The sequence below is a fragment of the Scyliorhinus torazame genome, chromosome 9 (assembly GCF_047496885.1).
Source record: "Scyliorhinus torazame isolate Kashiwa2021f chromosome 9, sScyTor2.1, whole genome shotgun sequence".
Lineage (NCBI taxonomy): Eukaryota > Metazoa > Chordata > Chondrichthyes > Carcharhiniformes > Scyliorhinidae > Scyliorhinus > Scyliorhinus torazame.
Genome location: NC_092715.1, coordinates 262295232 through 262308537, shown reverse-complemented (window position 1 = coordinate 262308537; position 13306 = coordinate 262295232). Strand labels below are relative to the sequence as shown.

The 13306-nt window shown below is 51.4% G+C and overlaps 1 protein-coding gene across 1 annotated transcript in view; it reads right to left on the bottom strand.

Moving 5' to 3' along the window:
* Window positions 1-10458, bottom strand: part of LOC140430102 (atrial natriuretic peptide receptor 1-like) — an 80657-nt gene extending 70199 nt beyond the window's left edge. The window contains exons 1-3 of the mRNA XM_072517619.1: window positions 10097-10458; window positions 9650-9755; window positions 6498-6630 (exon numbers count right to left, since the gene is read on the bottom strand). Coding sequence (XP_072373720.1) covers window positions 6498-6630; window positions 9650-9755; window positions 10097-10159 — 302 coding nt within the window. The 5' untranslated portion in view covers window positions 10160-10458. The remainder of the gene's footprint in view (window positions 1-6497; window positions 6631-9649; window positions 9756-10096) is intronic.
* Window positions 10459-13306: the final 2848 nt, after the last annotated feature.

The following is a 13306-nucleotide window of genomic DNA, read 5'->3' as shown; positions in this document are numbered from 1 at the left end:
TTTATACCCAGTGTTTGCTTTAGAGGTTGCAAAACCTCATTACGAGGCAGCCAAAGTTTAAAGTGAAACTAAAGCTGAAGTTCGTAACCCTTTCTTAACACATCTATACAGAAACACAAATTAAGTTTAAACTTAAAGCTATAGCTTATTTCTACTCCCACAAACACAAATATAAATTACTTAAAACTATACCTATTTCCTAATACGCACGGTAGCACAGTGGCTAGCACTGCTGCTTCACAGCGCCAGGGACCCGGGTTCGATTCCCGGCTTGGGTCACTGTCTGTGCGGTGTCTGCACGTTCTCCCCGTGTCTGCGTGAGTTTTCTCCGGGTGCTCCGGTTTCCTCCCACAAGTCCTGAAAGACGTGCTTGTTAGGTGAATTGGACATTCTGAATTCTCCCTCTGTTTACCCGAACAGGCGGCAGATTGTGGCGACAAGGGGATTTTCACAGTAACTTCATTGCAGTGTTAATGTAAGCCTACTTGTGACCATAGAATTTACAGTACAGAAGGAGGCCATTCGGCCCATCGTGTCTTCACCGGCCCTAGGAAAGAGCACTCCACTTAAGCTCACGCCGCCACCGTATCCCCGTAACTCAGTAACCTCACTTAACCTTTTTTGACACTAAGGGCAATTTAGCGTGGCCAATCCATCTACCCTGCACATCTATGGACTGTGGGAGGAATAAAGATTATTAAACTTTATTATGACACTAATAAAAATGATTAAAATAATACCATGAGCCTGTTGCCCTTGTCTTTCCGGGTGGTAGAGGTCACAGATTTGAAAGCTGTTGTCAAAGGAGGCTTGGTGAGTTGCTGCAGTGCATTTTGTAAATGGTCCACACGGCTGCCACTGTGCTGGAGGGAGTGAATATTTAAAATTGGTGATTGGGTGCCAATCAAGTGGATTGCTTTGTCCTGGATGGTAGGGAATGAAACACATCCATTTCAAACACCCAACCTAAAGCAATTGCAGGCCTGCTGTAGAAGAGTAAGGTACAGAGCAAGCTCCCACCACTCTTCTCAATCAATGCACATTGACATCAACGGAGGACTCTTGATCAACCCAGTCTGGCACTTTTCCTCCAGTTCCCACCATTGGCTCTTTCAGTCTGACACGGGCAATTACAGTTGGTTTCTATTATAGATCCATGCCCATTGCAAACCCCCGACACAGACTGCAGAGCATCCTCATAGACAGCCGATGGAGAGGACGCTGGCTATGAACACAGGGCCCAAAAGGTGACGATAGTTCAATGTCCAATTCACAATACCATCCCACTTCCCTTGTATAGGGAGTGTCAAAAATAAAATTAATATTACAAATAAATCTTAACTAAGAAGTGTCTTAATATCTATTGGACACCCAAAGATTCTATGTGCACTTGATCTGTAATTTATGATTTATTCATAGAATGTTTTGGGAGCTGGTTAACGCTAGTATGTGGTTCAGAATAACATCAACAGTGTGGGTTCGATTCCCGTTCCAGCTGACTTGGGACTCGCCTCCTTGCCTTCCCCATGTTTGATGCTGAGCGATGCCAATTGTTTCTCCCTAATAGAGAGAGAGAGGTGTCTGCAGTCCCTCATGGACTAAGACTAATTACCTACCTTTGGTAAGTTTTAAAAAAATGTTATGTTTATTCAGAATTTCCTGACAAACATAAAACATAAAGAAGTCTTACAACACCAGGTTAAAGTCCAACAGGTTTGTTTCGATGTCACTAGCTTTCGGAGCGCTGCTCCTTCCTCAGTCAACACGATCAATCCGGGTGATGAATGGAGTGCCACCCTGACGGTCAACCGATCACCGATAACATTCCGTCTGGACACTGGCGCCTCCGCCAACCTCATAGCATGGTCAGCCTTCTACGCCATGAAGGTCAGACCACCAATTCGGCCGTCCCGGTGCAGGATGGTCGACTACAATGGGAACGTTATCCCGGCTATGGGATCCTGCCAGCTCCAGGTGACACGCAACACACACACGGCCGCACTCTCATTCGAGATAGTCGGCTCATCGAAGGATTCCCTGCTAGATGCACAGGCATGCAAGGCTCTCCACCTCGTGCAACGAGTCCACTCTCTCTCTCCAGACGGCACACCATGGAGCTGACCCACGGCGTGGGCTCTGTGACCCTCCGTGACCCTGGATAGGACCCTGGTCTGACTTCCCGGATGCAGAGTTCAACGCACAGCTCCAATCGCTCCTCGCCCACAACCAGGAGGCATTCGAGGGCATGGGAACACTGCCATACACCTATAGAATTTGGCTCAAACCAGACGCCACCCCGGTCATTCATGCACCTCGCAGAGTCACTGCGCCACTCAAAGACCACCTCAAGCAGCAGCTGCAGGATCTCTAGGACCAAGGGGTCCTATCCAGGGTCACGGAGCCCACGCCGTGGGTCAGCTCCATGGTGTGTGTCAAGCCCTCCGGCGAGCTCCAGATCTGTATTGACCCAAAAGACCTCAATAACAATATTATGAGGGAACATTACCCCATACCCAAACGGGAAGAGATCACGCGCGAAATGGCCCAGGCGAAAATATTTACGAAACTGGATGCCTCTAAGGATTTTTGGCAGATCCAACTCGATCCGTCCAGCCGAAAGCTGTGCACCTTCAACACCCCTTTCGGCAGGTTCTGCTACAACTGAATGCCATTTGGCATCATCTCGGCATCCGAGGTCTTTCATAGGATCATGGAGCAGGTGATGGAAGGCATCGAAGGGGTGCGCGTATACGTGGACGACGTCATCATCTGGTCCACCACACCACAGGAGCACATCTATCGTCTTCAACGCGTCTTTGCATGCATACGTGAAAACGGCCTGCGCCTCAACCGAGCCAAGTGTTCTTTCACCCAAACCGAGCTGAAGTTCCTGGGGACCACATTTCCCGGTCAGGGGTCCGTGCGGATGCAGACAAGGTGAGCGCCATCACAGCCATGCCGCAGCCGGCAGACAAGAAAGCAGTGCTACGCTTCCTAGGCATGGTCAACTTCCTGAGGAAGTTCATTCACAACCTTGCCTCCCACACGACGACTCTGCGCCACCTCGTCAAAAAGTCCACGGAGTTCCAGTGGCAGCACACACACCAGCAGGAATGGGAGGAGCTCAAACTCAAGCTCACCACTGCACCGGTATTGGCGTTTTTCGACACGTCTCGTGCCACTAAAATCTCGACTGATGCCAGCCAGTCAGGCATTGGGGCAGTGCTCCTGCAGCGGGATGACACTGCATCATGGGTCCCGGTCGCCTATGCATCGCGGGCCATGACCCCCACAGAGCAGCGCTATGCGCAGATCGAAAAGGAGTGCCTGGGCTTGCTAACCGGTTTAGACAAGTTCCATGACTATGTGTATGGTCTTCCCCGGTTCACTGTTGAAACTGACCACCGCCCCCTGGTCAGCATCATAAACAAGGACCTGAACGAGATGACCCCTCGCCTCCAGCGTATCCTACTTAAACTCAGGAGGTACGACTTCCAACTGGTCTACACCCCAGGGAAGGACCTCATCGTGGTGGATGCCCTATCGAGAGCAGTGAGCACGCCGCCAGATTCGGAGGCGTTCGTCTGTCAGGTCGAGGCGCAGGTGGCTTTCACATCGGCAAATCTGCCAGCTGATGACTCCAGTCTGGCCCGTATTTGCCGAGAGACTGTGGCTGACCCCCTTCTACAACGTGTAATGCGCCACATGACGGGAGGGTGGCTCAAAGGGCAGTGTATAAACACTGTTCTACAATGTCCGAGACGACCTGGCTGTCATTGATGGTGTCCTTCTGAAGCTGGACCGGATAGTGATTCCGCACAGCATGTACAAGCTGGTCCTCGACCAACTACACAAAGGCCATCTGGGGTTCGAGAAGTGCAGACGGATAGCACGAGAGGCGGTATACTGGCCGGGCATCAGTGATAATATTGCCAATATGGTGCTCAACTTTCCCACCTGCCAAAGGTTTCAGCCGGCGCAACCTCCTGAGACGCTTCTGCCCCAGGAGCTGGTGACGTCCCCCTGGGCGAAGGTGGGTGTGGACCTCTTTCATGCGCTCGGCAGGGACTATGTCATCGTCGTTGACTACTTCTCCAACTACCCAGAGGTCATATGCCTGCACGATTTGACGTCGTCCGCTGTCATAAGGGCCTGCAAAGACACCTTCGCTCGCCACGGAATTCCGATGACTGTCATGTCGGACAATGGGCCCTGTTTCGCCAGCCAGGAATGGTCATAATTTGCTGCCTCGTATGGCTTCACACACGTGACGTCTAGCCCTCTGTCCCCCCAGTCCAATGGAAAGGCGGAGAAGGGCGTTCACATTGTCAAGTGGCTCCTCTGCAAGGCTGCTGCTGCCGGATTGGATTTCTGCCTCGCCCTGCTGGCCTATCGCTCGGCCCCACTAGCCACTGGTCTCTCACCAGCCCAGCTGTTGATGGGTCGCGCCCTCAGACCACTGTGCCACCCATTCTGGAACCCATAATCGACCATGCTCCGGTACTGCACAGGATGCAACTGCAGCGCGGTCGCCAGAAGAGGTCACATGACACACGGGCAACTGATCTTCCCGCCCTGGCCCCTGGAGACGAAGTCCGCATCCACCTACCAGAAGGTGGCTGGTCAGCACCTGCCAAAGTTCTCCAACGCGTGGCTCCCCGCTCGTTCCTGCTTGATGGATCCGTTCGTAGGCGCAATCGCCGGGCTCTTCGCCTACTTCCACGCTCGCTACGAGACCTTACACTGACACCGTGTCCTCCTGTTGTTCCTGATATCGACTTCGTGGAGCTGCCTGCTACCATGCCCCTTACATCGTCGCCCGTGGCCAGGCCCGTTCCTCAGCCGGTGGTTCCAGACCTACCCTTGAGGCGGTCAACCCGAATTCGTCGCCCACCTACTGGACTGGACTTACGAGACTGTTTGTACATTGAACTCATGCAACCACTGTGTTAATATGTTTATGTTCTTATCGTTACAGGAATTCGTTTTATCGTTCAACATTTCCCCCGTTCTTTGTTATGGTACAACCTCGTTATTATGTCACACCCGACATCGCCCCTTGTATATAGTTAAGCCCCATGTACATGCTGTAAATAATTACACACACACACATTTAGCTGCACTCAGTACACATCTCTATTTATAACCACGTAGGCACATAATCTTGTAAAAAAGGGAGGATGTCATGATATTCAGGTGAACATCATAGCAACATGGTGGAGAGCTTCAGGGTCCCGGCGCGGAGTAAAATAGGCCTCCACCAGGAGAAGCTGGCCCGCCGATCGGTAGGCCGCCCGGGGTCGGATCCCCCCACCCCCCGCACCAGGCCACCCCCCCGCAGATGATGACGGCGAGGTCCCGCCAAGTAGGACCACATGTGAATGGCGCTGGCGGGACTCGGCCTATATCGGCAAAGTGGTGTTCACACTCCTGTCAGCATCAACGGGGCCCAGGTGGAGATGGTTGACAGCTTCAAATTCCTAGGTGAGCACATCACCAAAAATCTGTCCTGGTCCACCCACGTCGATACTACAATCAAGAAAGCACAACAGCGCCGATACTTCCTCAGGAAACTAAGGAAATTCAGCATGTCCACACTGACGCTTACCAACCATTACAGGTGCGCCATAGAAAGCATCCTGTCTGGCTGCATCACAGCCTAATATTGCAACTGCTCGGCCCAAGACCACAAGAAACTTCAGAGAGTCGTGAATATAGCCCAGTCTATCACATGAAACTGCCTCCCAGTCCACTGACTCCATCTACACCTCCCGCTGCCTGGGGAAAGCGGGCAGCATAATCAAAGACCCCTCCCACCCGGCTTACTCACTCTTCCAACTTCTTCCATCGGGCAGGAGATACAAAAGTCGGAGAATACGGAGGAACAGACTCAAAAACAGCTTCTTCCCCGCTGTTGCTAGACTCCTAAACGACCCTCTTATGGACTGATGGACTTATGGTCTGATCTGATCTCTTCACCCCATGCCTGTGTCAATGTATTTACATTGTCTATTTTATGTTTACCCTTAAATGTATTTTCTTTTCATGTACGGAATGATCTATTTGAGCTGCACGCAGAGCAATACAATGAACCAATCCAATCCAATCCAGATGAAGGGAGGATGACTGCCTCTTAGTGGAGATTTTAATTATTTAGGAAGTGACAATTTTATTGGCAGCTCAGAACAGGGACCAAATGTAGCACTTCCCTGAATGAATCATAAGTTGCTGACTGACTGGAAGAGCTTCAACCCCCTGCCCGGCCTTGAACACTTCATTAGCATGTCCAGCCCTTTGCACGGAACAGGCAAGCCCCCCCCCCCCTCGCTCAGTGGGGAGCGTCAGGCGGAAGGATAGAAGGTGACAGAGAATTGGCGCGATTGTGCCTGCAATTTGGTTTCTCTTTCATGTGTGGCTCCCAGCCGGGGCTGTGTGACCAATGAACGTGCCCATTCAAACGTCAGCGCAAATAACTGCGGCAGGAAAACAGTACTCACGTGTGGGAGAGGATGCTGTTCTCCACCGCCCAGCGATAAAAATGATCTGTCACCGTTACTGCATAGGTCACGTTGAATTCTTCACCACTGAGCACCTTCTCCGAAGGTCTCTGCACCCAAGCCATCTCTAGACCTGGGGAAGAAAGAAATATGTTTATTAAGCAAGCAGTGCTGAGGGTTTGACACGAGCTGGAAAAAGGTTGTCAAACTCACTAAAGACATGCTCTGCCTGGACTATTTGAAAAGAAATCTTGTATCTCATCTCCCATTGTCACTATCTCTTGCTGCAATGTAATTATGAAGAAAAGACACTATTCCACAAATAAGATATAGAATGAATAGACGATGAGACTGACTATAAAACTCATAATTAGTACGCAAATCAGAGGACATTATCTTGGGTGTGCATGTCAAAGGTGGCACGTGACATAGATGACTGCCCAGTCCGAGCCGCCAGCGTCGCAGACCTGACACGGCGACTTTAAAATAAATCCGAGCCAGATCACTAGCCGAGAGTTCCCCATTGCTTTCTCGAGGGCAATATATTTGGCCAATCAGAATTGATTTGCCAACCAATCAGCATTGTTTTTTCCTGTAGTACAAACTTTGAAATTTGGCATTCTTGTGTTTGCCCTGATGAGTGGAAGTTGAAAAGCTTCAGCGACATCTCTCTGTTACCAGCAAAGTTCAAGTTCTGTGCTATGAAGTGACTATTTTAAAAATGACACCAAATCTAATCTGTTCACAACTCACCCCATTTGCCAGTAGGTCGCAGTGAAACCATTGCATTTACATGCTGTAAATGTTTCACAAACGAAGGGCGGTCCACGATGGGCCGAGTGGCCACCCGTTTTCGGCCAGTCCCGCCGTCGTATGTTACACCAGATATTTGCCGGCGGGACCTGGCAGCGCAAGCGGCCTCCGGGGTCCTCAGGGGGGATCTGGCCCCGGGGCGTGCCCCCATGGTGGCCTGGCCCACGATCGGGGCCCACCGATCCGCGGGCGGGCCTGTGCCGCGGGGGCACTCTATTCCTCCGCACCGGCAGTTGTAGCGGTCCACCATGGCCGGTGCGGAGACGAACCCCTCTGCGCTTGCGCTGGGATGATGCCAGCACATGCTGGCGCTCCCCCGCATGCGCCAACTCGCACCAGCCGGCGGAGGCCCTTCTGCGCTGGTTGGTGTGGGGCCAAGCCCCTTCCCCGCCAGCCGGAGCGGCGCAAGCCACTCTGGCGCCGGCCTAGCCCCTGAAGGTGCGGAGGATTCCGCACCTTTGGGGCAGCCCAACGCCGGAGTGGTACACGCCACTCCTCGGCGCCGGGACCCCCCGCCCCGCTGGGTGGGGCAGAATCCCGCCCAATGTCGTACATATCTACAATACCATATGTGTAGGATCACACAGGGAGAGGAAGTCTAGATATTGCATGGTTAATCCTCACATCGCCCTCTCCTCACTCTCAATTTCTTTATTTCCCAGGAATAAACGTTTACTTCTCCCACATCTGGAATACTGTGTACAGTATTGATTGAAGGAAGGGTGTAAATGTATTGGAAGCAGTTCAGAAAAGATTTGCTTGACTAACACCTGTAATAGCAGAGTTGTCTTATCAGGAAATATTGGACAGACTAAGCTCCAATCCATTGGAGTTTAGAAGAGTAAGAGGTGACTTGATTGAAACGTATAACATCCCGAGGGGTTATTGACAGGATGGACGTGGAGAGGATGTTTCCACTTGCGGGAGAATCTAGAAGCAGGGGCTACTGTTTCAAAATAGCGGGTTGACTGTTTAAGACAAAGATTAGAGGGCAGCACTGTGATCCCGGCCCTGGGTCACTGTCCGTGGGGAGTTTGCACATTCTCCCCGTGTCTGTGTGGGTTTCGCCCTCGCAACCCAAGGATGTGCAGGGTAGGTGGATTGGCCGCGCTGAATGAATGTGGAGCAGGCTCGAGGGGCCGGGTGGCCTACTCCTGCTCCTAATTGGCATGTTTATTTCCAATGTTTAGTTCCATCCTGATTTGTTCTTTGGTACTTTTGCCTTCCCCTTGATCGTTCAGTCCCACTCTCATTCCTCACCCTCTGACCCGTTAATCTGATCACCAGTTTTGAGGGGAGACAATGTCACTGGGCTAGTAATCTGGAGTTCCAAGGTAATGCTCTGAGAACACGGGTTCAAATCCCACCCCTGCTGGGATGAATCAATCTGGAATGTAAAGCGGGTTTGACCATGTTGCAAAAAATCCATCTGATTTGTACAAGACAGGGGAAATCTGGCTACATGTGGCTTTGGGTGGAGGGGTGTGGAGGGTGTTTGTGTGTGTGTGTTGGGGTGTATGTGTGTTGGGGTGTATGTGTGTGTGGGTGTGTGTTGGGGTGTGTGTGTGTGGGGGTGTTTGGGTGTGTGTGTGTGTGTGTGTTTGGGTGTGTGTGTGGGTGTGTGTGGGAGTGTGTGCGTGTGTGTGTGTTGGGGTGTGTGTGGGGGTGTGTGTGGGAGTGTGTGTGTGTGGATGTCTGTGTGGGGATGTGTGTGTGTGTGTGTGGGGATGTCTGTGTGGGGATGTGTGTGTGAGTGTGTGTGTGGGGATGTGTGTGTGTGGGTGGAGGTGTATGGGAAGGGGGGTGGGTGGAGGGTGTGTGTGTGGGGAGGGGTGTGTGTGGGGGAGGTGGAGGGTGTGTGTGTGGGTGGGGGTGTATGGGGAGGGTGTGGGGGGTGTGGAGGGTATGTGTGTGGGTGGGGGTGTATGGGGAGGGTGTGTGTGTGGGGGAGGGGGGTGGAGGGGGGTGTGGGTGGGTGGGGGTGTATGGGGAGGGGGGTGTGTGTGTGTGGGTGGGGGTGTATGGGGAGGGGCATGGGTGGCTGTGTGGGGAGAGGGTGGAGGGTGTGGAGGTTGTGTGTGGGGGTGTATGGGGTGGGGGGTGGAGGGTGTTTGTGTGGGGGGAGGGGGGTGTATGGGGTGGGGGGGGTGGAGGGTGTGTGTGTGGGGGAGGGGGGTGTATGGGGAGGGGTGTGTGTGGGGGAGGGGTGTGTTATGGGGGGGGGGGGGGGGGAGAGAGAGAGAATGTGGACCGGGGTGGTCCTGTGCCTCACCCTCTGGTTGCGATTTGCTCAGGGGGGCGGCTCAGCTGTTCACAGTGGGGAAATCCGAGCAACTCACCCCCGCAATCTATCATGTTGTATTCATGCGGCTTCTCCAAGGGCCAGCAATCGTACTCGGTGTTGTCCAGGTCATGCCATTCCCGCGTACACCTGGTCAGCATCGCCTTTGCAAATACATCGGGAGCAAGAGAAATCGATCAGAACAATCTGGTCAAAAATGTCACTTTTTCCACCGGTAACCTCCCTGTAAAAACACCGAGTTCAAAACTTCCCTTTCACCAATCGATGCCTGATTTAAAGATCTATAACTGCGTTGCACAAACGAATATTATTTTATTCCTGCAAATCTCAACAAGCTGTTTTGTCCTTGTGCAAGCCACTCATTTCTGAATTGCATTTTACACACAGACACGGAATTAACATGCTTCGTGTTATCGAATATATAAGCAGATATATGTCATATACAAAATACACATGAGTAATGTTTCAATCTTAAAACACCTACCAGCAAATAGCAACCAACAAAATGAGCCAATCTGCCAGATTTCAAAGCTGACATAATCCTCATGCAGCCCAGTACGATGGAAAATCAGTCCAGTCTCCAGCAACTGGGCATTTTAAATTGTTTTAAATATATAAGAGTCTGTGATTCCCCCCCTCCCGCTGATGTCTTCTCTGAAAGTCTTTTTTTTTAAACACCGGGATTTCTGTGAGCATGCGTTGAACTCTGGAAAGGGGGGAAAAGAGCGAGAGGCAATGAGCAGGTCAGCCCAGGGGAACTGCACAGGTTGAAGCTTCTTACTGAGCCAAACCTGGGGACGTGGGACTAAAGGTTATTAAATCCCCCAACCAGCGCGGCAGGCGTACTGAAAGTGAGCACAAATTCCTGACCCAGCCCCTTCCCTCCAAAGGTAGAATCTGGTTGTACTGAAGTTTTTTTTTGTGAATAATTGATGCATCAGATAACGTTTAAGGTGCGCTTGGGTTTCAGTATTTTGGGTCCTGTGTGTGTGAGAGAGAGAAAGGGAGGCGAGTAGAAAAATCTAAATCTCAGCCCCCACCCCCCAGACTGCCTCAGCAGCCCATTGGGAGGAGAGTTTCAGATTTACTCAGCTAGCAGGCAGACACATTTCTATAAGGCTGATGGAAGCCACTCGCCATCCTCTCTCCCTGTGGGAATTACAGATTGGCACTGTTCATTCCCAAGGAAGCAAAGTCCTTTAACACAACCTCATTAGGACGGACTTCCGGTGACGGCGGGCGGGAGGCAGCCGCACACTGGGGGGCTCCCACTCGGGAATAGGAATTTCGGGGTTTTAACGCCCGGTCCCGGGGGCAACGGAGGCTGAAAAGGCTGTAAGAAGGCACAGGGAGGAGAAATGTCCAAGTTTGGGAGAAAAACGGCCGTGAAAAAGGGGGTAACGGAAGTCTGCCGGGGAGTGAAAACGTCAGCGCAGGAACTGTAAGGAAAGCAGAGGCTGGAGCACCAGGAGAGGCTGCATCGCTCACAGCAGAAGAAATGACCAAGGTGATGGCTGTGGAAGTTGAAAAACAGTTCACAAAACACATGGAAGCGATGAAGAAGGAGATGGGGGCGGTATTGAAAGTGCTGGTGGAGGAGGCGATTTCCCCGGTGAGGGCGGTGGTATCGAGCGCAGTGGCGGAGGTGCGGGAGCAAGGTGAGACACTGAAGGAAGTGGAAGAGGCATTATCGCAGCACAGTGATCAACTCACCTCGGTGGGGAAGGAGTTGCGGAGGGTGATAGAGACCAACAAGGGTCTGCGAGCCAAAATGGAAGACCTGGAAAACAGATCCAGGCGACAGAATCTGAGGATTGTGGGTCTTCCCGAAGGGGTGGAAGGCCCGAGGCCGATGGAGTATTTTGCCACGATGTTGGCGAAGCTATTGGGGGAGGGGGACAATCGCTCCCGTTATGAACTGGATCGGGCTCATCGGTCATGGATGCCTATACCAAAGGAGAGTGAGCCGTCAACAGTAGTAACTCTGTTTCCGCAGGTATAGCGTGAAGGAGAAAGTCCTGTGCTGAGCAAAGCAGAAGCGGATGGTGCAGTGGGCTGGAGCTGGTATACGCATATGCCAGGACTTTACAGTGGAGCTGGCGAGGAGGCGGGCTGCCTTCAGCCGGGTGAAGAAGGCACTGTACATCAGCAAGGTGCAGTGCAGCATAGTGTATCCAGCTAAGTGGAGGGTGACCTACAAATCCAAGGACTTTTATTTTGGGACGGCGGAAGCAGCGGAGGAGTTTGCGAAGGCAGAAGGACTGTGGCAGAATTGATAAATGGTCGTGTACCGATGTAGCCTCATGTAACTTTATTTTTTCACTGTGTGTTGGTGTATGTACTAAATGAGTCGACGCTGTATATATTTGGTCAAGGGAAGAGATGGGACTTTCATTTGCAATGATGGTTTTTTTGGGCTTGGGTGTGTATGCGGGGTTGTGTGCTAAAGGGGATTTCTTGGTTTTCCTGGGACCGGGCAAGGGGGAAGGTGACCCGGGCGGGGGCCTTCATGCTGGCTGGTTTAAGCCTGCCAGTGAACAGAGTGAGGTGGGGGGAGGGGCTGCGGCCATCGGAGCCTGGTAGAACAGGTTTCGGTGAGTCTAGCCGGGAATGAAAAGTTGGGGACGGAACCGAGGTTGGGGGGAGGAGTTTCTAAGAGGAAGTGGAGGGGGGGGGGTTTCTACAATTCATGGGTGTCATTCACAGTACTCTTTTGAGGATTGGGTGGCATTGAATATTAGGGGGGGGGGGCGTTGAGGGTGGACTCTATATGCCAATGGTCACCATAGGCGATTCCTGATTCCTTTTTCTTTTTTCCTTTTTTTCCCCCACCTTGGGAGGGTTTGTTTTATTTGATGCTTATATTGTCAGGTGGGTATTTGTTTGGGGGGTGGTGGGAGGATGGGATCGTTGTTGTTAATAAGGGGATTGACATTGTATTCCTTACCGTTTACTGTTTGTTGGTGGGGTGTAAATTCTGAAGAAACTGTGAAAATGGAGAATAAAAATCTTTAAAAAAAAACACAACCTCATTAGACATACCGAATAATGTGCACCCTATTCTTAAACTCTTCCTCTTGGTTATGTTTTCAGACCTTCTCTCTCCCCATTTCCATTTTTAAAATTTGCTTCTCTCTCTCTCTGTCTCTCTGCCTCCATCTCCCTCTCTGTCTCTCTCTTTGTCTCTCTGTGTCTCTCTCTCTCTCTGTTTCTGTCTCCATCTCTCTCTCTGTCTCTCTGTGTCTTTCTCTCTGTCTCTCTCTCTGTTTCTGCCTCCATCTCCCTCTCTGTCTCTCTGTGTCTCTCTCTGTGTCTCTCTCTCTCTGTTTCTGTCTCCATCTCTCTCTCTGTCTCTCTGTCTCTCTCTGTTTCTGTCTCCATCTCTCCCCCTGTTTCTCTCTCTGTCAACCACTCTTCTATTCCTACCTCTGTGTCCTGCAAATTCCTCCTGACGACATCCTGCTACCCCCCCCTCTCGATTAATGGGCATCATTGGCAATTATTGTCCATCCCCCAGACAAATATTGCCAGCAACAAGTAACGTGAACATCACTTTAAGCCAGTTTAAAAAGGATTGTAGGTCAGTAATACTGATATTAGAAGTGGTCCTGGGGTGAATGCTATTTCCCCAGACAAACGGGGAATCTGCTAAATCCCTGCTTAATCAGGCTTCATGTTTGCTCCCTGTTTTCCA